Here is a 21,886-nt window from a genome sequence, read left to right on the forward strand (position 1 = left end):
TTCGATTATAAGACATATATTAAAACAGAAATACTGATAAATAGATGCTTCCTTTGGTAGATACATATGTGTGAATGTGTGAAATTTAAATGGCCTTTTGACGATTACTTTTTTCGCTTTTAATAGAGCAGGAAATAAATTTCCTTACAAGATCTTTTGATATTTAAGGCTGTAATAAGCGCGAGTATGGTAACTGTAATGTCTGGACGTGAGTTCCATATTTGTGATGTACTTCATATCAGCCGAACGTTTGAAACTCTTATCCTTATTTTTCTGATCGTAAGTTCTCATGGCTCTTTCTGCCCATTCCTGGGGCCTAGGTGGCTCACGAAATATGCCCTTCTGCCTCTGATTGAGATAGTCGATCACATCGTCGTAATAATTCTTCCTATTGGATAAAGAAGATCGTTCCAAGAGAAGAGATCGAGTATTGAGAAATAATTAATCGATCGTCATCGTGATTTTAAAATATTACAAGTTTAATACTTGGTACAATATATATGATAATGAAAAAGACAATTATATATAAATATTTCTTATAATATTTAATATTATAAATCTATTTTTTAAAGCAAAATTTTACTTAAACTATTCAATTTTATGAAGTAAAAAAATTTTCTTTGCAGAAAATTACATTGTTTTTAATTTGAATTTCAACCTGTGCTTTAATATTCTGATTTAATTTATTAAAATCTTTGCTTTAATATTAATTAATAAACGATCGACTCACCTATAATCATAAAGATAGGCGTAGTTAAGGAACAATGGTCGAACCCAATGATGATTGTAATGGGGTGGTTCGATCTTTTCCAATTTTAGAACTGGCTTCTCAGGAGCAGCTCCTTCAGCCGGCGCACCTTCTGCTGCACCTTCGGCAGCTGCTTCGGGCGCGGTTTCTTCTATCTCCCATGCCGCAGGTTCATCGTCCCACATGATAGTTTTGACACAAATTTACTTCAATATTAAGCCTCTGCAAATATTAGTAAAGGAGAGGATAAACGAGTAAATTTGTTAAATAAATAAAATTAATCAATTATTTTCAGATTATTACTATTTTTAATAAATAATTAAAAATAGTTACTTTGGTAATCTCTATCTGGTTCTTTATACATAAAAATTTTTTTTTTTTAATATCAGATTTTTAAAATATTTATAAAGCTTTCCATTTTCTATTTATTGCCTTTCTATTTATTTGACAATATAAAAGTCTGATCAAATGATTCGATTAATTCATTTTTCAATAAGATATATTTAGCCGATTGTGCATATATATGTATGAAGAAACAGGTCATCGTAAGATACAACAAACCGTTTGGCTAAAGTATCAATTGTTATTTATGGCGAAACTAAATGTCGTACCGATCTCCGAATTGCGCTCAAACATCTTGAGTAATACTAAAGTAATACACATAGGTTACTCTCTCTCTCTCTCTCTCTCTCTCTCTCTCTCTCTCTCTCTCTCTCTCAATTATAATTCTCTCTTATCATAAACAAATCAGATAAAATAATGACGATTCGCAAAATCTATGAATTCTATATAAAATATAAATATCTATTTTGTCGTTGAAATTTTATAATATTTCCTACATGAATCAAAATCATAATTCTTTAAACGAGAAAGAAGACATAAAAATCTTAAAGTGAACGATTTAAAAGTGATCGCACAGAAAGTTCCGTAAAAATAACGACGAAAGGCAATCTCACTCTGTGTGAAAACTGTCGTTCACTTTGTATTTTTTTTTTTTTTTTCCCCGCGATACAATCGGGGGTAGGATGTTGGATTCGTGCGATACTTGCTTCTCGATGCACTTGCACGTACTGCAAAAAAGCCACCCTTCTGCGCGCCGCGGGCTCGCTACTCTCGCGGACCTAACGTTGTTTCGCTTTTATTTTAGCACTTCGAAATCTTTTGCGCCCCCTTTCGTACCTTCGAAAATGTGCGTATACCTATTTCGTCAGAGGGAGGAGGGGGGAGGGAGGGAGGGGGAATAATTTGGCACGCGATCCGCGACAATCATTGGCGTGCGGTGACTCCTCTTCTCTACGTGTGCACACGCACACTTATGTCGATAATTAACCCGCGATAATTAACCTGCGCTTTTCGTCGCTTGCGTAACTTCATGGACGCGTTGACATTGAAAAGTCAATAGTTAATCCCTTGGCTAGAAAAACCGATGTAGATGTTAAAATCAAAGAATGATGTAATTAAAATTTTTTTTCGACGTGTCAATTAAAATGTCCGATGTTTAAGTATCGATAGTGATCATTTCTCGACGTGTTATATTTCAAATAACTTTTTTTTTCACTCTACAAGAGTTTTTTATGTGTGTAAAAACATATGGAAAATATATATAAAATTATCTAAAAGGATAAATATTGCAAGTTAGCGTCGAAATAAAATAAATGTCAAGTTAAATTACATATATATATATAATTTTATTAATATCTTTCATAATTAAAAAATTCTTATTCTTGCTTTCATTCTCTTTAATATTCTGTAATGATTCTAAAATTTTTACGCACGCGATATTTATACATATATAAGAGATTTTATTGTTTGACACACACGCGAATAGTTATTACTATTTATAGATCAATTACTGTGGTCTAACTTTAAAGATTTGTGTGCATGAAATGATTTTGCAACAATATCATTGACATCGTACCCTGGTTTACTTACTATTTATGTGTAAACAAGATTAAATACATAATTGGCTCTTGTAACAGTTAAAATGTGCTATCAATTTGACATCATATCAGTCGACTGTTATAAAATGTATTTAATATCTGCATATAAAAAATACAATAAAAATGACTATATTAAATTTATTACTGATAGTAATTTTTTAATGTTACACTCACAGATTATTATTTAATTATCAGATTTAACAAACATTTAGATTTAATCGATTTAATCAATTACTCATTTCACTTGAAAGAAATTAATAAATATAGCTTTAAAATTAAATTTTTGAAGAATAACACAGTTTATTTTAGTTTTATACTTGTAAGAAGAAAATTACATATATATAATTTATTATCATCATTTTTCCTTTCAAATCGATAAGAAAAATCATTCAGAGAATCTTAATTCGTCGACACCATTTGAGAAAAATAAACTTCGCATAATAGATGAAAGAGTATGGATAGCATCAGAAAGAGATGAGTGCGAGGAAAAGAACACGCAGCGATGTGTAGAGTCGCGCGTCTACTTAAAGCAGATGTGTTTGGATTGATCGAACGCACGTGCAGTCGTGAAGCAGTGTACTTGCTTAAAGCAGATATGCCCTTCATCGAGCGCGCGCACGCGCGCGGAGATCGCGTAGCCGCGTACTTGCTTAAAGTAGATATGTCCTTCGTTAAACGCGCACGGATGTCATATAGTCTAGTGCACGTGCTTCCTTAAAGCAGATGATACGCGATTCATGAATATAATACACTAATATATATATATATATATATATATATATATGCATCAAAGGATGATTTTACCGGTAGTGCCAAAAAGTAAATGTGGCTAAATAGTTTCGATTCTTAAAAGTGGATGGGGTTGTTGTACGCCGGGGGATTTAATCATGGCCGCTCTCAGGCTTCTCTCTGATAGTACGCGTGGTTGCGATTTTAACCTCGAAATATTACACCACAAACATTAATGTAAACTAATAATTTGCACGTGACATATGAAGCATAGTTCGAAATACGTATTCGAAATCAGCATGCCAGCATGTTTTCGTCAATAACGATGCTTCAGCGAGCTCTGTTCGGTAAAACAACGTACGGCCTGTCTCGTTTGTTGTCCTTAAACCGGGTTAATAAATTTTCTGGTTCCGTTCCTGCGAAAGAAGATGACAGCCCGTCTAATACAGATGAATCGCAAAATAAATCTTCCACGAGCGACATCGAGACTCCCACGGGTGAGGAGAATGTTACTCATCTTTTGAAAGAGGCTGCCACTTACAGTGATGCTAAAGATACGAGTTGGATGACGAGTCCTTATCCCGCTGGTGCTCCAACATCTGTCGAGGAGGAGACAGTCGTGAAACCAAAGATCGATCCCTTGGATACCTCCATTGTGCTTTTTCCGGGACAGGGCACCATTAAAGTCGGCACAGTACAGAAGTACTTGCGCTTTCCGCAAGCGAAAGAGTTGTTCGAAATGGCCAATGAGATTTTAGACTTTGATCTACTAAAGTTGTGTCTGAAGGGTCCCCAGGAGAAGCTGAATCAGACACGCTTTAATCAGCCAGCCACAGTACTAACTTCTTTGGCTGCATTGGAGCAGCTCCGCGAGGAGAGACCTAGGGTGTTTGAAACTTGTATAGCGACTGCAGGTTACAGCTTGGGAGAACTGACCGCTCTGATTTTCTCAGGCGCTTTAAGCTTCGAGGATGGCGTCAGACTGGTCTCTGTCAGGGGCAATGCTATGCAATATGCCTCTGAGAAATCGCCTCAGGGAATGCTGTCGGTCTATTGTCACCCGGATGCTAAATTATCAGAGGCATGCATAAATGCTCAAAAGTGGGCGCTAGATAATGGTGTAGAGGAACCAGTTTGCCAGTAAGAATTATTACATATATTTTTAAATTATATTTGTATTACATTATGGGAATCTGATATAGATACTTGAATTATTACAAATTTTAATTTATAGTAATTGAATTGAAATTTGTAGTAATTTATAAACAATTGATAAATATAACATTATTGTATTCAGATATTGTATTGATATTGTATTTTATAGGGTGGCAATATATCTGTACACACAATCGAAGATATTGGCTGGAAATATTGAGGCCTTGGAATATATAGAAAAGAATGCAGGGAAGTATAAACTTAGTAAGTTAACCAGACTGCCTGTATCGGGAGCATTTCACACAAAACTGATGGAACCTGCGCTCAAGTCCTTTGGCAAGATGCTCTACACAACACAATTTGATAATCCTAGGTGTCAAGTTTATTCGAATTACAAAGCACATCCTTATAGCAATCCAAAGATGATTAAAAAATATTTGCTGAAACAAATTGTATCACCTTTGAAATGGGAACAGTGTATGCAATTACTGTATAACAGACCTCTAGGAACGGCTTTCCCACGAACGTTCGATGTAGGATCGGGAGGAAGAATGGCAACAATCTTGAAACTAATTAACGCAAAGGCGCACGATCACTGTATATTCGTCTAAGTTCTTTTCTGACTATAACATAAGAGAAACCATAAGTACACATTATTATTTTGTACATACTTCGCGAACTTTATTATAGTATTGTTTCAATTGTGCCTCTTACATGCAAGAAATAAAGGAGAGATTGGAATTTTATATATATATATAATATTTTACATTATTTAAATATATAATTTGACGAAAATCTCAACAAACATCTTTTCCTAATATTCTCTAATATAGATTCTATTATTTCTTATTAAAAAATTTATAGTGGATTTGTAATTTTATTTTAATTAATAAAGAAGGATATTTCTCTTGATGCTATAATATTTTATATATTTTTATAGAGTACTATTTATATAAATATATAAGAATATATATAATGGATAATCTTTATGAAAAATAAATAACATTTTTTCGCGAGATGATGCGTGGTTTACTGCCATCTATGATGACGAGAAAACGTTCAAGTTTATTTGGGTCCTCCATTTAAACTCTGATCAAAAGTGCCGGGCGTGGGATACTCGCTAGTATCTATAATTGTATCATTAAACTAGCCTTATCATGAAGCTCGTAAGGTATGTAAAACATATAAAAAAATGCAAAATTAAAGGAGATATTATAAGAAAATTAAATCGCTCAAGCACATAATGATTTATCTGCGAAAAATACATGTGTTTCTTTGTACAACATAACCTAAACGTTCAACACTTTCGTGCAAAAATATTATTTATCAAAAGATTAATGCCTTTGTGCTTTTTTCAGATTTTTGATGAAACTCAGTCACGAGACTGTGACAATAGAACTGAAAAATGGAACTCAAGTGACCGGTACAATTACAGGTATATCAATAAAGAATTTGTTATTATTTACTTGGATATTAAGTTAGGTTAGGACTTACAAGATTAATGTGTAATAATTCAATCTATAATTATGAAGCTTTAATACAGCATTTGAAGGAGGGTTATTGTTATTGGAACAGTTTATTAATTATAAATTAAATTTTATTCTATTGCAGGTGTAGACGTGGCAATGAACACACATTTGAAAACAGTGAAAATGACGATAAAGAACCGTGACCCGATACAATTGGAAACTCTAAGCCTGCGAGGAAACAATATTAGGTATTACATTCTGCCGGATTCTCTTCCCTTGGAAACGTTGCTGATAGATGATACACCGAAAGCTAAGGCTAAGAAGAAAGAAGCTGCAAGAGGTACATAAAATATATAATACATACTGAATATAAAACATTAATTAATAATTATAACTTTTTATATTATCTGACACAAAATGACACTTGTTTAGAGATTTTTTGCAATTGTAAAAATTTTCTCATGTTTTAAAAATTATTAATCGTATTATTTGTATTTGCAGGTGCGGCACGTGGCAGAGGACGTGGCGCTAGGGGTGGTAGAGGCGGCAGGGGTGGCCGAGGTAGAGGGAGAGGCAGGCGATAGTAACTTTATATTCTTCACAAGATGACATACAAATTTTTCTATCTTAAGAAGAGAAAACCAAATTTTTCTAATTTATATTACGATCATTATCCAACTAATTTTATAAAGAAGCATCTATAAAAAATTGTTTATTAATATAAAAGAATTGATGCTAAATTTCAAGATATGAGGTGGATATTTATTTATTCACAGATTTAAGTGTAGTGTACATTAATACAGGCATTCCAATATTTTAATTATTCGGTTTTGGAAAGTATACACTCAAAATGAATATTTGAAAAAATAATAATAATATGAAAAGATGACGACAATATGGAAAAATGTATAAAACTGGTTTCCTCTTCAAACAATAAAATCGAATTTCCTTTACTTACCATAAAAATTAACTTAGTTTTCAATCATGATTTATTTAATATAATTCTAATTTCTATCAATTTGTGTGAATCCAACACACTGTAATATTAAATAGCATTAATTGTGCACGTTTTCATGAAAAAAAGTCAAATCACAAATTATGGTCATGAGTATGCACGATATAAAATCACGATGGTACAAATTATACTTATTTCATATTGAGATTATCAATGACGATAGCATTACAAACTATTTGATTAAACTAGATTAATAAAACTTTTTCTGTACGAATTAAGTATTACGAGGACTTTCTGAATAAAAAATATTGATAAAAGTAATCAATGTTCCGTTAATTATTGCATTTAAAAGCGATTGTACATTATAGTAGACTGCTTTAAGAGTTCGCTTTTGTTATCCGCGTGACGAACTTCAACGTAAACTTGTGCTTAACCATTTCTGTCAATATTAACGTGAGGCGTAATCACGACAATTCGTGACAATGTAACCCATAACTCGTAACGATCCATCCAACAAAATGTTCGCGTATGATTATGTGGAGATCATCAAAAAAGTTAATCATCGAATGCGTACAGTTTGTCATTAGATGCGGTCGCAATAATCACGATATCGAAGACTTGGATGATATACCGGATTACGATGTCCAGGATGTTCCTAGTAATGTAGCGTTATAAGCCTAATATAGTAGTCTTTGCGCCGCGGTTTCGAGAAATGCATTGTCCTTGATTGTAAAGTGATAGTAGCGAAAAAGGGGGTCATTGTAGTAAAAGGAAATCGACAGTGCAAAGTGATTATTTAATTAATTTTTTATATATAATTTATAAGAACATATATAAACATATAAAATTACTTTTGTAGATATAATTTGAAAAAATACGATCATAGAATAAAAATATAATCAATAGAATGTCTGGAGAGATAAATTGTGTCAAGACATTGCCGAGATATACTTATTACAGTTCATAACATTGTAAAATGTATCGTGACGAAATGAGATTTCGCGATCGATTATTCCTCGAAACAATACAAATCATTGACCGACTTTGCTCGTTCTCGGTTCCGCGGCGCAATCCGGGGCGGAATCGATCGATATCGCAATTCCCTGGCATAGTTTAAAGTTGCGGCGAAATATAGAGCATTCAAACGGTGAGTTCAATGTCCTTGCAGTTCATTTCCAGCCGCGAACATTCGCGCTACCGTGGCAACCGTGGCACAACGACCTCCAGCATCGACCGGATGCACCGGGCACGAGGAGGACTTCGCCGCCGGAAGTGGTTACCAAAATGTTGCGAGCCCTAGAGGAGATGGGCGAGCCAGTGGGACCATTGGCGGTCGAGAAGATGCGCGGGGATGCGTCCAAGTCCTTAGAATAAATAACGAGGACGAATCCTCGAATCGCGCAGATTCAGCGACTTCGGGTCTTTTGAACCTGGATTCTCTAGAGTTCATTAATACTTTGGACTTCCCGTATTTGTGGATTCTCGATAGAAGTGAACGATTTATCTATGTAAAATATTCAACGTTTCGTTTTATAATCTTACTTTTCTTCTTTTTTCTTATTGGCATATTTAAGTTACGTCCTAGTTGTGTAATAATTGTGTGTGCGTATAGAAATAAACTGACGCGTACGATGCTTGAAAGATCCAGAAATTTGCAGTTTGGAATTCTTATTAAAAATCATTGATTAAATTTTTAATATACGATCGTGCATTGTGTGTTATATTACATTGTCGAATTTTTATTTTATCGAAAAATGTATATTGGCGATAAAAACTATAAAACAATAAAATCTCATTTTGCGATAAAACTCGGTCCGATTTCCGAATTGAATTTTTCTTCAATTCTTGATTAACCATACGTTGATATACGCTGGCAATGACTTCATTTTTCAAGTTTCCCAAATTTCATTGTAATGAAAAATTCGGACCATGTAATTTATCTAGAGAAAGGTTAAATAAGAATATACAATATATATGTGTATTCGATACACACTCTCGGTTATATTTGTAATTTATTGATCGGTACAAATGGACGCAATTAAATTAATAGTGAAATGGCAGTAGGCGATGTTTCTTTTAGTGAACTGATCGTGAATGTATTAAAATGCGCACTAGTATGATTCACAAATTTAGCTAACAAGAAGAGATATCAAAAAATAAAATATACATATAATAGTTTATTTCAAAACATTTTCGAGATCTGAAATATAGAAAGAGGAAGTTTCATAAAAATATTTCAACATATATAAAACAATAAAGAAGATATAGCATCCAGCTAAATTTTGGAGAGCAGAAAAGAGATTTTAATTTTCAACAAGAAATATATCGTCTCGTTCACTATGCAAGTACATTATTATTATTATCGAAGATGCCGCGTACTACGTAGTATCATTTCACGTAAATTTTAAGTACGACAGCCTTCAGTGAACAATGCATGCAATAATCGAATTCGATTATGCACTGTTTAAAAAAGTCCTTTTACAAAAATCCGATGACACCGCAAGCAACACGGGCACCCGCTGACCCGGTCTTGAGACTCTCCTCGGTACCGCCGCGACCGAGATCGTCGGGTTTCTCGTGGATCACCAAAGCCCTACCAATCGCCCCACGAACACCCACTAGGCTCAAGTAGTGATCTATGCCATCGATACGCGCCACTCCATCGTGCCCGACCTCGATATTACCGAGATCGCCGACGTGACGCAACGGATCGCTCGGTGCTCCGTGATTCACCTGAAACGTAATCGCTCTTCGTTTACCGTAATAGAATGGAGAGAGTTTTATAATATGTTATCGCGACGGCTCAATCCGCGTGGTGCGAGGCTATCAATTTTGCGCGATGTATTTGCATCTTGGAGAGTTTGATGAAACGACGAAATAATTTAGTTCTTTTTTCTTTTTTCAAATATTTGAGAAAATTCATATCTGCAAATTTTATATTCCCGATATTTTCAAATTAATTTCTCTTCGAGGTCTTAAGAAAGTAGGTCAGCCACTTTCATACAACCCTTCGTTTACGAATGCAAATCTCATCCTGTTACATGCATATTGCTGCAAAAACGGTAACTGCGAGAGCAAATAATCCAAAGAATGAATTTTTCATGATGCTATTCTGGAAATATTTCGCACAATTTGCAAAATTTTCCATTATTCTTGTAAACTTTTAATTTTATAAAACAATAAAACAATATGTGATTGATAAAACATAATAATAAGTTTTCTAATATGAAACTTGCATCTCGTATGTACATTGCTATATTTTCAGAAATGGCTAAAAAGATAATTTTATTTATATTTTGATTGCGAAGCACGTAATTAAAATTGCAACGTGATGCTATTACCATGTACGGATTGAAATGCGGTCCGGCCGAATTGCAGCCCTTCGTCAGATCCCCTTTCTCGTGCACGTGGAATCCGTGCAAGCCCGGCTTTAATCCCGTGATTGTTCCCGTGACTTTCACCCCTTCGGGATGCTGTTCTAACGTTAGGATCCCTCGGGGTCCATTTACTGCCATACCATCCTCACCGAGAGCTTTCAGCTCCACCACGGCCTTCAGGCCGATTGCCTTCAGACACATTTTAAAAAAGCATCGTATTTATCTACATGTCATTTTGGTATAAGTCAATGTAAATTTTATTTTATTTACTGGACCTATATTTAGACAGGCAACATCGAAAACAGAGATAGATAAGAAATATAACGAAATTTATAAACGTTTATATACGGACTATGTTATGTTTTTCAAATATTTCTTTGTCGATCTCAATAATTAAATTTTTTTATCAATCTCAACAGCCATCGAGAATCCACGGACTCGCAAGTTGGCGGAACAAAAAATCTACGCAACATGATCTACGAAAGCAATTTGTTACAGCTCGATTAATCCATGAATGCAGCGAGCGAAGTGTTCCCGTAGGAACACGTAGAGCGGAAATTGATAATAATACGTCCGCGTATCGAGTGATACACTATAAAGTACTCGCATGAACTTCCCGTCTAATTTAATTTATCTCCTGAATTGCATTAGTCGCGCCGCGACTTTACCTCGCGCGACTCCCATGGATGCGTTTTTATTTATTTATTTATTATTTATTTTCTTTTTTTACACAAAGTTGTACGGTTCACGGGTGAAGCAATTACCGGTGCGCGGCTACAGGGTATAATCTACACGACGATGAAACGACTAGTAGAAACTACGCGCAAGGTCGGACCGAAGGGAATCGTCGTGCAACTTTGTTAGAATTGGACGAACGGTCGCAGTGAAAGCGTCGACGGGGTGACCCGCGTTACTCGACGTCCTCGACGTGATGTTTAAATAACTTAATGGCTAATTATGGAAATTTCCGTATATTAATGATGCGCTATGTGGTTAATGACTAATAATAGAAGGCGCGCGCGAGGTGGATATGCATGGATCGACGAAGTGTATCGCCACGTTCGTCTCAGTATCCTAGAGAAGTCACGCGCGTAGAAATGTTTACATTACAAGTACATGAAGAGAAATAATAAGATAAAATAATTACACGATAATAAGTACACGAAAAGAGTAATATATAAAGTATTGTAGTTTAAAACGATGTATCGCTTGACAAGATTGAAGGAAAGCGTGTATATTTTTTTATCAATTAATATTCACAAAAGTGTCTATAAAAATAACAATAATGAAGTGTGTATATTTTTGTTTGCTTTCGAATTGGCTATTCACATTTTTTTATCCTTAATTTGTGACTGAAATAAAAATATATATTGATATAAAAGTTAAAAGTTGATACAACTCTGTGATATATATGTCTGCATATATAGATATTAATAATAAAATAAATATAATTTTAATGTATTATTTTGCGAGTAATGTTAAATAATTATTACTTCAATGACATTTGAAGAGATGACGCTTGTAACGATTATTAATAGATAGTAACCGTACGCCAAAAATTTTATACATACTGAATTGAAGATCAATAATTTATATTAATATCAATAAACAGCGAAATATACGAAATAATTGTAATGTTCGCTAAAGGGAGAAGTGAAAGGATGAACATTTTCATTGAAATCTGACGAGATTACATAATTCATTTCAGATCATGAAAGGATTCGCGTGAAACTTGGAATGATGTAAGGTGAAAAGATGGATCGGCAATTATCCGATCGAAATTAAGAATTTTAAAGTATGATTAAGACTCCAGAGATTGATTGCTTAAAACTTTCTTTCAAAAATGAAAAAGTAAAAACTGCGAATATTCCTTTGTATTATAACTTTATGATGGCATTGTCCTCCCAATGACATAATATCTTTTTCATTATAATTTTCCATTTATAGATATCAAAATATATCTATTATAAATTCACCATGAAATTTCGATGATAACAGAAATAGCGATTAAAATATCGAATTTTTATATTTATTTCTTATATTTTCAATAATTATATAAAAATAGTAAATTCTTTCAAATTATATATATAAACTCACGTGTAATTGAATATAAAATACATTATCGGAAACGATATCGATTTTCAGTAATTAATATCGGAATATTAATTGATTGAATAATAAATAAAAAAAGCAAAAAAACAAATACGTACGAAATAATACGGTTCCATGTAGACCTCGTAAAGATCGCTTCTGGTCCCAGGATAACCCGGTAAGCTTCTGATGAATAATGTTCTGTCGTTCATTGAGACCATCATCCTATCGTACGGTCCAGCCCTCGCGATCGCAATCATACCGATCACTATCGACAGCCGCCACATCTCGCGAGTTTAGGGAAGCGCGCCGGACAAATTAGCAGCGATTTGATCCTTGCGAGGAATTCTCCAAGTCGATCGGAGGATAAAGCGAGTCTGACGATAAAGCTCGATGGTGTCTTCGAGACTTGCCGCTGTTTCTCCTTCTCTCTTATTTGCTGTGCTATCTCCTCCTTCTCTTGCTCCTTCTCCTCTTCTTCGTTGACTAGATCGCAATAAGATCTGACAGTCCGAGACTCATCCACTTCCCGCGATAACGATCTTCGCGCCGTACCGATCAGGGAGCTGCCTTCAAGACCACCGCTCTTCGAAGACTGCCCTCCTCGGAGGAGAAGAATAGGAAGACGAAGAAGAAGTGGTAGAAGCCACCGGTTCGATTCTCCCGTGGCGTGTATTTATGCGTTACGTCATCGGCGAGTCACGACGAGGACGAGGTAAATTGGCTCTTGGGTACCAAGCTTGAGAGACAGCTGAAACACCGGGAGGTCTCGACCACGAAAACGAATAATATCGAATTCAGCGAGACACTATCTTGCGGATTACCAACCGCCACCAGAGCCGCGAATGCGAAACGCGTTGGCCGGTGTTCACTTTCTTCTTGAACGCGTCGAATCGGTGCTTCGACTGGACGTGCGTGCACTTCCATGCTCGTGGCAAGAGACCAGCCGGGTGAAAGCGAGATATACCCGCGGGCGCCTCTCGCTACGGGCTGACGGATCGCTTAGATGCAGCAAATTGATACTGCAGGTTAATCTCGCCAGTCACATCTACGCGAACACTAAAAACTGCGAAAACCGGGACGCGCAATTTTCGCGGTTATCCAACCGGAATGGTGATGGCTATTGCGCGATTTTTATCGCCATCATGGAGGATGGTAATTGACCCGAATGATACGTTATTTTTAAAGAGGATCTAAGTTACAGAATATTATTAATAGCTGCATCAGAGAATAAATTATCGTGCTAATTTTATTAATATTTCACGCGCTATGATTTATACAAAATCTTTCCCGCTTAAAAATAAGAAGCTTATTTTATCGAAAGAACGCAATTATATTACCTTATAAGAATGTAAATAATATCGTAAATAATAAATAATATATCGAGTAATCATTGATTCGTAGAATTCTTTTAATTATAAGAGAATATACCTTTAATTTTGGGCAAACACACACGAGCGAAGAAATAAATAAAAATTAAAAGTTTATGTAAAATAAAAATTACACAACATATCTTATACGATACCGATTCTGTGTGTGAAAAAAATGATAGAATCTTCGAACTCTATATTATTTGTGGGAATACGTATGAAAAAAATATATTAGTAATGCTATTAGTAATGCTCAAATGTATAGTATAATGTAATCATAATATAATGTATAGTCATAATATAATGTAATCATAATATAATGTAATCATAATATAATGTAGTCATAATGTATTAGTAATGCTCAATTTAAATATCAAAAGGCTAATAAATTTAATCTTATTAAAATTCATCATAAATATTAAACGGTTCTTTCTCGTTACCGTTGATACTGGCACATTAAAATTTTACCGAATTGTTTGATAGATTGTCAGACACGTTCAAACTTTCATTTCTTTCAAAGATTCTAAGCACGGCATATATGAGTTTTAGTCGGATAATCATGACAATTCACATACGCAAACGCGAACGAAAACCGGACTCCGAAGATCGTAGTGACGCGTTATTTATTGAGCACGCTAATGATTCGCGTTAAGTGTCCTTTAATTCCGACGATGCCATAATTCGATATCGTTGTCGGGAATACGCAATGAAATGCGTTGGATTTTTCATAGTATTAAAATAACGATTTACGATTATGCGCGACTATAAAACGTGGAAAACAATGAGTAATAGCTCGATGAGAGAGAGAGAGAGACACGAGGCAAAGGCTATAGAATCCCCCAGTATCCGAGTGTAGATAGGTAGGTCAAGCACGGCTGGATAATATCACTTCAAGGTGATTGTACTAGTTTGACAGTCTCGAGAGTACAATTCTAGATGAGAATGGGAACGTTTCGAATATATTACTTGGCAAAATTTGACCTGTACACAAACGGCCTTAGCATCTGTAAACGGAGTGCGAATACCAAGAAATCCGTCATTAATTCGGAAGAAGACGGTGCTATTATAGATATTTAACCGGTAATGCTAATGGAATTTGTTTTGTACCTTGGTGCTAATGAAAAATGATGCCTGCAAGGTTACTCAAATATTTCCAGTTTGATTTGCCGTAGTTAATTTTATCATTAGTAAAGCAGTTACTAAGTAATATATCGTTAGTATATAAAATGCATTTTATCTGAAAATAAAATGAACAAGAGAAACTTGATGAAAAATATGACTTTAATACTATACTTGAGAATATGATTATATAATTAAGAATTAAGAAATAAATATATTAAAAATGTAAGTCTTTATATTACATCTTTGATGATAAATTTCGAGATATAGATTCTGTCTATATATGAATTCTGGGATGCAAATTTTTCTATAAACGTGGGAAATTAACGCAATAATTGTGTCACGATTGGCACAAATATAGATTTTTCTACATATTGGATTTAATGGTAGTAATATGTAATTATAAAGTTTTTATTCTCTCTATGGAAGATAAGATATAATAGAATCTCTCTCTATAATGAGAAATGATACCTATCTCTGTTTGAACAACATAGCGTAATCATCGATTGCTGAAATTTATCTTAAGAGATATTTGCGACAATCTCGATACGCAGTTCGAAGTTGAAGGCTCGTATCTCAGAACGTCCAAGAAAATCTTTTATCTTGCAGCAAAAAGAATTGTTCCTTTGCTTATGCAGGGTCAAGGAGACTAACTGACGAGGTGCGTCGTAATTTCACTGTTTCAAGATAAAAAGAAACGTCTACGCTATTGCAACTTTATTATGTATAGCCGTAGCGCAGTATCGAGTGTGTATATATATATAAATATGTGTGTGTGTGTGTGTGTGTGTGTGTGTGTGTATGTCAATGAAAGGAGTCAACAGTTTATATTTCGTATTGATCGACAGGAATTTTTGCGCAAGAGAACCTTGTCAATCACCGCGTTCGTTATTGGCAGTGTTTCATTATCTCCGTCGTTTGAAGATCGAACTGTCCGATTGATTTAATCCTTTTTAGAGCGCTGAATCCGTATCCGTCGAGAGAAAATCTTCTGATTTTTTTATATATGAATTGTTTTTTCTATGGCTATAAATATTTCAAAAATTTTTTAGCACTTAATAAAAAAAATTATTAAAGAAATTACCTAATCAAAAAATATCATAGAAATACAATATATTTCAATTTCAAAAATTTTCTGAATTCTTTTCGTGATAGAAATGTACGATTGTTATATACGAATACATATGGAGTATCGTCCTTTCATCGATTTACGAAATTTATTTTTGTGACAAAATAACTTTTTTTCGTTCTAGTTTTAAGTGGAATCTGAGTGAAGTACTATAGAACGACGTTATTCGATCGGAATATAGCTTGAATATGAACTGATGCACAAGGCCTATAAAACCTTGATGCTACGTAACAACTAAGAAGAGGGGAGATAAAAGACACACGGTATACGCGTAGGTATGTGCAATACGAGCAATCCGTAATCGTCCAAGGAAGGCAAGTGTCGTAGGTGTTTTCCATAGGTTTCAGTTTCTTCCAACTAATGTTACCGTCGACGTGTACGTTTGTTATGTCTTTTCATGTTTGTGTCGCTTCTAACTCGTTAATCATTTATCATTGACGCATCTAATATAAAAATATTTATCGGTATGTTTATCAGCGTTATAATACAACTTGTTCATTCAGCAATTAAAATCTGCAAATTTTTTTGTGCCAGAGGGATAATTAAAAATCCCAAACGTTAGTCTCTCGATCCAAGAAAAGAAAAATATCTCTCTCAACAAATTTCTTTCACATTGGAAAGAAACAATTTAATTATATATTTATCTCGTGTAATGCATGGTTATAATTTAACTTTTATATTTGGTCTTTTGTTAAAATTCACGCTTTTTTCATTCTTGTCGCGCAAAAAAAAAAAATAACAGATAAGAATAAGAGCCTTGAATACTATCACCGAGAAACGCAAACGGATATTTCCACTTCATTTGCGGCTGTGTCGTCAAAAAGATAACACGTAACATTTACTTACTTATTGTGCCGTCGTTTTTCCAGGCAATTCGTCGGATCACAGTTGGAAGATATCCGCGAAATATTTTTCGTGAGTGGCATCGTTGCCGAAGAGAAGATCGTGAATCCACCAGAATCTTAAGAGGGGATCCTCGGGGTCGACGATCGATCAGGTGTACGCAGGACCGGCGCACCTCTGAAAAGAGAGAATCAACATTAAAGTCGCGTAATCGTGATAAAGGCTGCAACAGCGAGAGAGAGATAGAGAGCGGTCCTCCTTTCTCATCTCTTTCTTTCCCTTTCTCTTTTTCAAACTCGATTCTTCAAATTTCCTCATCGTCAGACGCAGTCAATGGTCGACAGTTTTAACTGCACGATCCACGTGAGTGTGCATCGATAACGTGTGTCGCAGAGTGAGGCAATATTAAGGAAAAGTAGTGTCAAGCTTGCAGTTGTCCGTGATAGACGAGTTTTAGCCACGTGAAAAATACAGCAGAATCTTCGCAAGGTAAGAAAACAATACTTTTCTTACATTCGCCAAAATGTATATAGTTTGTGTAAATTAGAAAAAAAACTTAAAAAAAGAGGGATAATTGACGGCTCCAATAAGTATACCGGAGAGAAAAAATATGTTAAATGCTAAATTAGTAACAATTATATTGATTAATTAATTCTTTTAATTCTTAAATATTTTATGTACCTAAAAACTGCTTAATATGTTAATACAAAAAATATATTTTTTAAAACGAACATTAACATTTCATTCGTAAAAAGTTTCATGCATATTCTTTCCGTTTTTATAATGATCCGTATAATTAAACTAATCAGAGAAGCGCTTTATTCTATGCTATTGGAATTTTTCACAACGATCAAGCGAGATCGATTGCTTTTGGAGCATATAAGAAGCGCCTGATAAAGAAAATATGTTAAGATTGAATAAGCATTAATAATGCATCATTAATTATGCAATTACTCCTATAACATTCACGTTTACATGTGCGCTCTCATAAATATCATACATGATTTCGATTTGTGCGATCAAATGAAATATTTCGATTATACGTTTTCATATTCTTCGCGTGAATTTAAATTTATAATATTGAAACGGTTGCATATAAATACCATTTAACAAACAACTATCTACTTTTAATTTTCATGATAATTAGACTTATGACTTAAGATAAAAATAAATGCACAGATAAGATAGAGCATCGAGCGGAATTAGCATAGTTATAACTGGAATTAAATAAATATGCGAATTTCTGTTCTAATATTTTTACCTTCTTATATTATTATACGTTTTTTCCCGTTTTTATTTTACAGCAATAAACCATTTATATCCAAATTTCTCCAATTTTATTTTATCGATTAATTAATATATATATATAGTCACATAACTTAATATATTTTATTTAAATAATATTTGAATATTTCTCACAAAATCCCGCATAAAATCTCTTTGTAGCATGTTAACTTGTGAAATTTCTCAATATATTTTCTTATTCAATTATCTGTAAATATTAAATTTACAAGAGGTAAGTTCTGAGTCATAGAATCACACAAAGCGCATATGCAAAGGCACAGCGATTATCTTGGTGACTTATTTATTATGTGAAACGCTCATTGTTGAACGGCATTGGACACTATGCGTTATACTATAACATGATCGTTCGAAATTATAAAAAACTCTTCATGTATTTTAATGAAACATTATGTATGCCCGATTTAATATTTAATGTTGAATACAGTTCTTTTCTTTAAGAAATAATAACTGAATGTTTTGTAGAGTTGCGATATAAATGCAATGTCATGACATGTTTTTTGTTTGCGTTTTACATGTTTTTGATAATTTGAGAAAGTGTTCGATGATTTAAATAAAATCTATGGAATTGTTCGGCAAAAAATTATCCATTCTACGAATATAAAAATTGCGTTGCAATCTTTTCCTTAAAAATATTTCAAACGTATTTTCACGATTCCAAACACGCTGGAAGTTAAAGTGTAGCTGTTCGGAATACCGTTTCGGAGGCTCATGAAATTAAATAAGGAATCGCAATACTTGGGCAACGAATTTTTCTCGTGAAATAAAAATCGTATCGTAATCTTCGCGCACGTGTGATTCACTTCTCCTCTTTTTTTTTCTTATTTTTTGATCCACAACTTGCTTAACTCCGTACCTGTGAGCGACAGCTACATTAATATTCGATGTCGACGTCATTTTACAAAGTCGCGTGCTTTTTTATTTTGCGACATATCATGTCACGCGCAACCGGAGTGCATATCCTTATATTCGCGCTCCGCTATTTCCAAGATCAAACTATTGTAGTTATAATTGTTGAAGGATTGCGTGTGAATACGAGCGTGCGTAATTTCCGATTAATTTCGCCAGACATAATATCACATCAATCATAATGCCCTGAGGATAAGTGTATCATAATAGTACGAAGATCGGAATAGATCTTTCAAACTTTTTTTACGAGACTATGTAAAATCGAAAAAGCATATATTTTCTCCACCATATCAAAAATTATCGAATATCTAATTTAGGAATATATTTTTATCATATTACATATTTATAATAACTAATTTATTAATTACAGTTTTAATATTCTTAATTTAATGTCGAAAATAAAAAAAATTAATATTCTGAATATATAAAGTAAAAAGATCATTGTTACTAGAGAATTTTAATAGTAAGTCCATCTCAGTGTAACAATTCTGTAAATATAAAACGTAAATGTATTCGAAATGTATTTTTTAATGTCTGTTCATTATGTGTTTGCTTCGCGAATTAATCGAGTATTACATATATGGATTAGCAATATTTTTTTGTCACTCAATATTTTCTTATCACTCAGTTTCATATTTGAATCGAAGTGGTAGAGCGATATTTTCCAATTTTTACTTTACAGGAAGCCGTGTTAATTTCCCATCTATGTACGCATATAGCAGGAAACAATAATTACAAAGTTCCAATTGTGCGAATACTGCGTAGTCAAGCTGCCAATCAGAGCTCTGCAAATGCAATATCCGGTTTCCTTTATAAAGAGAATCTAAGCACACAAAGGACACTTCAATCCGAAGCATAATTATCCCCACTTAGCCAGGATGCACTATAAACGTCCATCAATCTCGTTCGATTCACTCGAAAATATATCACGATCGTTCGGATTTTGCTATTGTCGATGCGATAAAATTTGTGATAATCACCAAAGCACGCTGATTCTCTCTGATCGTGATCGATCTCTTTAATAATTCGAATTTTATCTAGGAATATATTTAAGATTCGATTATGAAAAAATTCTGACTATGAGAAATAGCTTTCAAAAACTATGATAGGATCCAATATGTAGATGAGACATTAAAACATAAAAAAAATTATAATTAAAATTTTTCTGACGTTTCTATTGCACTTTTCCATTTCTTATAGTGTCAATTATTGTATTCTATAAAATTCAATTTGTGTCTTTGAGCATATATAATTACTATTTTAAATAAATATCATCTTATGACAAAAGGAATGTTCATATTTTTCTCATAATAAAGGATGTAAATTCCATGCAAATATGTATTTATGTTTGCGTGATTATGTGTATTCGTATATTTATAAAATTGTATAAGAGACAAGAAACCTCTCATCTATAAGTCTCACGTGATATAAGATATTATGTTGAAAAATTTATAGAACGCGAAACGGAAAAATCTTGAAAAATAATAACAACGATAAAAATAGAAGCAGCTCGATATTACTTGATAATTGTATTACGTGCGATTAATCGTAATAGGAAAGATGTTACGCCGAAGACAGTTGTATCAGTTATAATAGGTTTTGTTAAGAAGAAGAAGAAAAAAAAAAACACGAGACGGCAAATTATTTCTAATAATAAACTCGTGAATCACATACGTTCATTTTCAATACGATAATTATGCGATAACTAACATTAGTTTATGATATCGCTTACGTGTCGATTTTATATTCACCTCAACTTCGCCTCATCTATGCGATAACGGAGGAACGCATGAACATTCTTGCTGTTTTACGGAATTATGAAACAAAGCATTAGTTAACGGATTATGTAAATTAAGCCTCGAATTCTAAAACATTTTTAGTGTTGCTGCTATAATTGATGATACGCGGATATATTTTCTTTGTTTTATGAATGAAATGTCATTGTCGAGTCTCAGTCCATCGATCGACCTAACACGCGAAAAGATTTAAAGTTGACGGTTTCTTCGCGAGCGTTAATATATCGCTAACAATGCTAATCTCGCGTTCACTACGTCGATAAGTTCGTGTACGTTCATCGGCGACATACTTTACTGCAGGTGATTACTTCAACGGATTCGTTGAGCAGTCGTTCGTGAATATCTAATATCCTTCACTATTATCCTATTAATTTAAATGGCACGTTTGTACCGCGTGTGGCACGTTACTGCCTTCCTTGTAATAGTCAGCTTCAATCAAAAGTAAGCTTCTAACACTCAAGTCAGTAAATACATTCAAATCTACGTCATGCGATTTTACGCGAACTTTAATTAAAGCAATCATGTTTTCGCATGTTTACGAATACATGAAGTTTCTGTATATCTACTTTTTTTTATACATTAAGTTTTTATATATCTATTTTTTTACAATAAAATATAAAGCTACCGCGATGGCCAGTTTTAGAAATATTTTAGAATTCTATGCAATACGTATATTCCCGTATCATTTCTCAGCTTTAACAACATGTTGCGTAAATACATTACGCAATATTACCATAAATTGGTATACTACGTTTCAAAAAGTCAAATCTTCCTTTTTTTCAGAACGTATATAAGATAATAAAAATAATGTTACACATTCTACTAAGCTTAAATAATTGTGCATGATTAAATTAAAATTAACGTGCTAATTGTCAGAAGGGATAATAGAGAGTTGACCTAATTTAAATTATTATTATATCTTTTAATATATTTTAAATTATTATATGAGTCCCA

At 33.7% G+C, this 21,886-nt stretch overlaps 5 protein-coding genes across 8 annotated transcripts in view; 3 read left to right on the top strand and 2 right to left on the bottom strand.

The window, feature by feature from the left end:
* Positions 1-17,408, bottom strand: Fln (flightin). 3 transcript variants are annotated; one of them, XM_070293958.1, is made up of 3 exons: positions 16,929-17,408; positions 731-970; positions 1-388 (listed from the first exon to the last, which is right to left on the bottom strand). In XM_070293958.1, exons 2-3 carry the CDS (start codon positions 931-933, stop codon positions 145-147), a joined length of 447 nt encoding a protein of 148 aa, XP_070150059.1. In that variant the 5' UTR covers positions 934-970; positions 16,929-17,408; the 3' UTR covers positions 1-144. The 3 variants fall into 3 exon arrangements, with proteins under 3 accessions (XP_070150059.1, XP_070150052.1, XP_070150068.1); XM_070293951.1 differs by lacking the exon at positions 16,929-17,408 and adding an exon at positions 1,705-1,878; XM_070293967.1 differs by lacking the exon at positions 16,929-17,408 and adding an exon at positions 1,820-1,854.
* Beg (malonyl-CoA-acyl carrier protein transacylase beg) lies at positions 3,488-5,446 on the top strand. The gene is made up of 2 exons (XM_070304899.1): positions 3,488-4,557; positions 4,742-5,446. The coding sequence occupies exons 1-2, from the start codon at positions 3,725-3,727 to the stop codon at positions 5,181-5,183; spliced, it is 1,275 nt and encodes a 424-aa protein (XP_070161000.1). The 5' UTR covers positions 3,488-3,724; the 3' UTR covers positions 5,184-5,446.
* Smd1 (small ribonucleoprotein particle protein SmD1) lies at positions 5,633-7,279 on the top strand. The gene is made up of 4 exons (XM_070304915.1): positions 5,633-5,743; positions 5,931-6,007; positions 6,184-6,381; positions 6,543-7,279. The coding sequence occupies exons 1-4, from the start codon at positions 5,730-5,732 to the stop codon at positions 6,623-6,625; spliced, it is 372 nt and encodes a 123-aa protein (XP_070161016.1). The 5' UTR covers positions 5,633-5,729; the 3' UTR covers positions 6,626-7,279.
* On the bottom strand, positions 8,995-13,443 carry LOC138932268 (superoxide dismutase [Cu-Zn]-like). The gene is made up of 3 exons (XM_070293938.1): positions 12,584-13,443; positions 10,338-10,562; positions 8,995-9,729 (listed from the first exon to the last, which is right to left on the bottom strand). Exons 1-3 carry the CDS (start codon positions 12,749-12,751, stop codon positions 9,475-9,477), a joined length of 648 nt encoding a protein of 215 aa, XP_070150039.1. The 5' UTR covers positions 12,752-13,443; the 3' UTR covers positions 8,995-9,474.
* The window catches only part of LOC138932248 (uncharacterized), a 12,634-nt gene continuing 7,120 nt past the window's right edge, over positions 16,373-21,886 (top strand). The window contains exons 1-2 of one of the 2 annotated variants that reach the window (XM_070293918.1): positions 16,373-16,458; positions 16,952-17,414. The gene's annotated coding sequence lies outside the window, so the exon portion shown is untranslated. Of the gene's footprint in view, positions 16,459-16,529; positions 16,547-16,951; positions 17,415-21,886 lie in introns of those variants that run through there. The other variant, XM_070293927.1, reaches the window with a different exon arrangement.

Source organism: Polyergus mexicanus, unplaced genomic scaffold (genome assembly GCF_030449975.1).
Source record: "Polyergus mexicanus isolate NDT 795.1 unplaced genomic scaffold, iyPolMexi1.0 SCAF_1, whole genome shotgun sequence".
Taxonomy (NCBI): Eukaryota; Metazoa; Arthropoda; class Insecta; order Hymenoptera; family Formicidae; genus Polyergus; species Polyergus mexicanus.

Excerpts from the sequence above, each read along its gene's own strand:
- Smd1 (XM_070304915.1), top strand. Across the intron at positions 6,008-6,183 it reads AGTGACCGGTACAATTACAG|GTGTAGACGTGGCAATGAAC; the intron begins GTATATCAATAA and ends ATTCTATTGCAG. Across the intron at positions 6,382-6,542 it reads GAAGAAAGAAGCTGCAAGAG|GTGCGGCACGTGGCAGAGGA; the intron begins GTACATAAAATA and ends TTGTATTTGCAG.
- LOC138932268 (XM_070293938.1), bottom strand. The coding sequence starts at position 12,751 with ATGTGGCGGCTGTCGATAGTGATCGGTATGATTGCGATCGCGAGGGCT. Across the intron at positions 10,563-12,583 it reads ACATGGAACCGTATTATTTC|GCAATCGGCCTGAAGGCCGT; the intron begins GTACGTATTTGT and ends ATGTGTCTGAAG. Across the intron at positions 9,730-10,337 it reads CGCATTTCAATCCGTACATG|GTGAATCACGGAGCACCGAG; the intron begins GTAATAGCATCA and ends ATTACGTTTCAG.
- Fln (XM_070293958.1), bottom strand. The coding sequence starts at position 933 with ATGTGGGACGATGAACCTGCGGCATGGGAGATAGAAGAAACCGCGCCC. Across the intron at positions 389-730 it reads GCCTATCTTTATGATTATAG|GAAGAATTATTACGACGATG; the intron begins GTGAGTCGATCG and ends TTTATCCAATAG.
- Beg (XM_070304899.1), top strand. The coding sequence starts at position 3,725 with ATGTTTTCGTCAATAACGATGCTTCAGCGAGCTCTGTTCGGTAAAACA. Across the intron at positions 4,558-4,741 it reads GTAGAGGAACCAGTTTGCCA|GGTGGCAATATATCTGTACA; the intron begins GTAAGAATTATT and ends TGTATTTTATAG.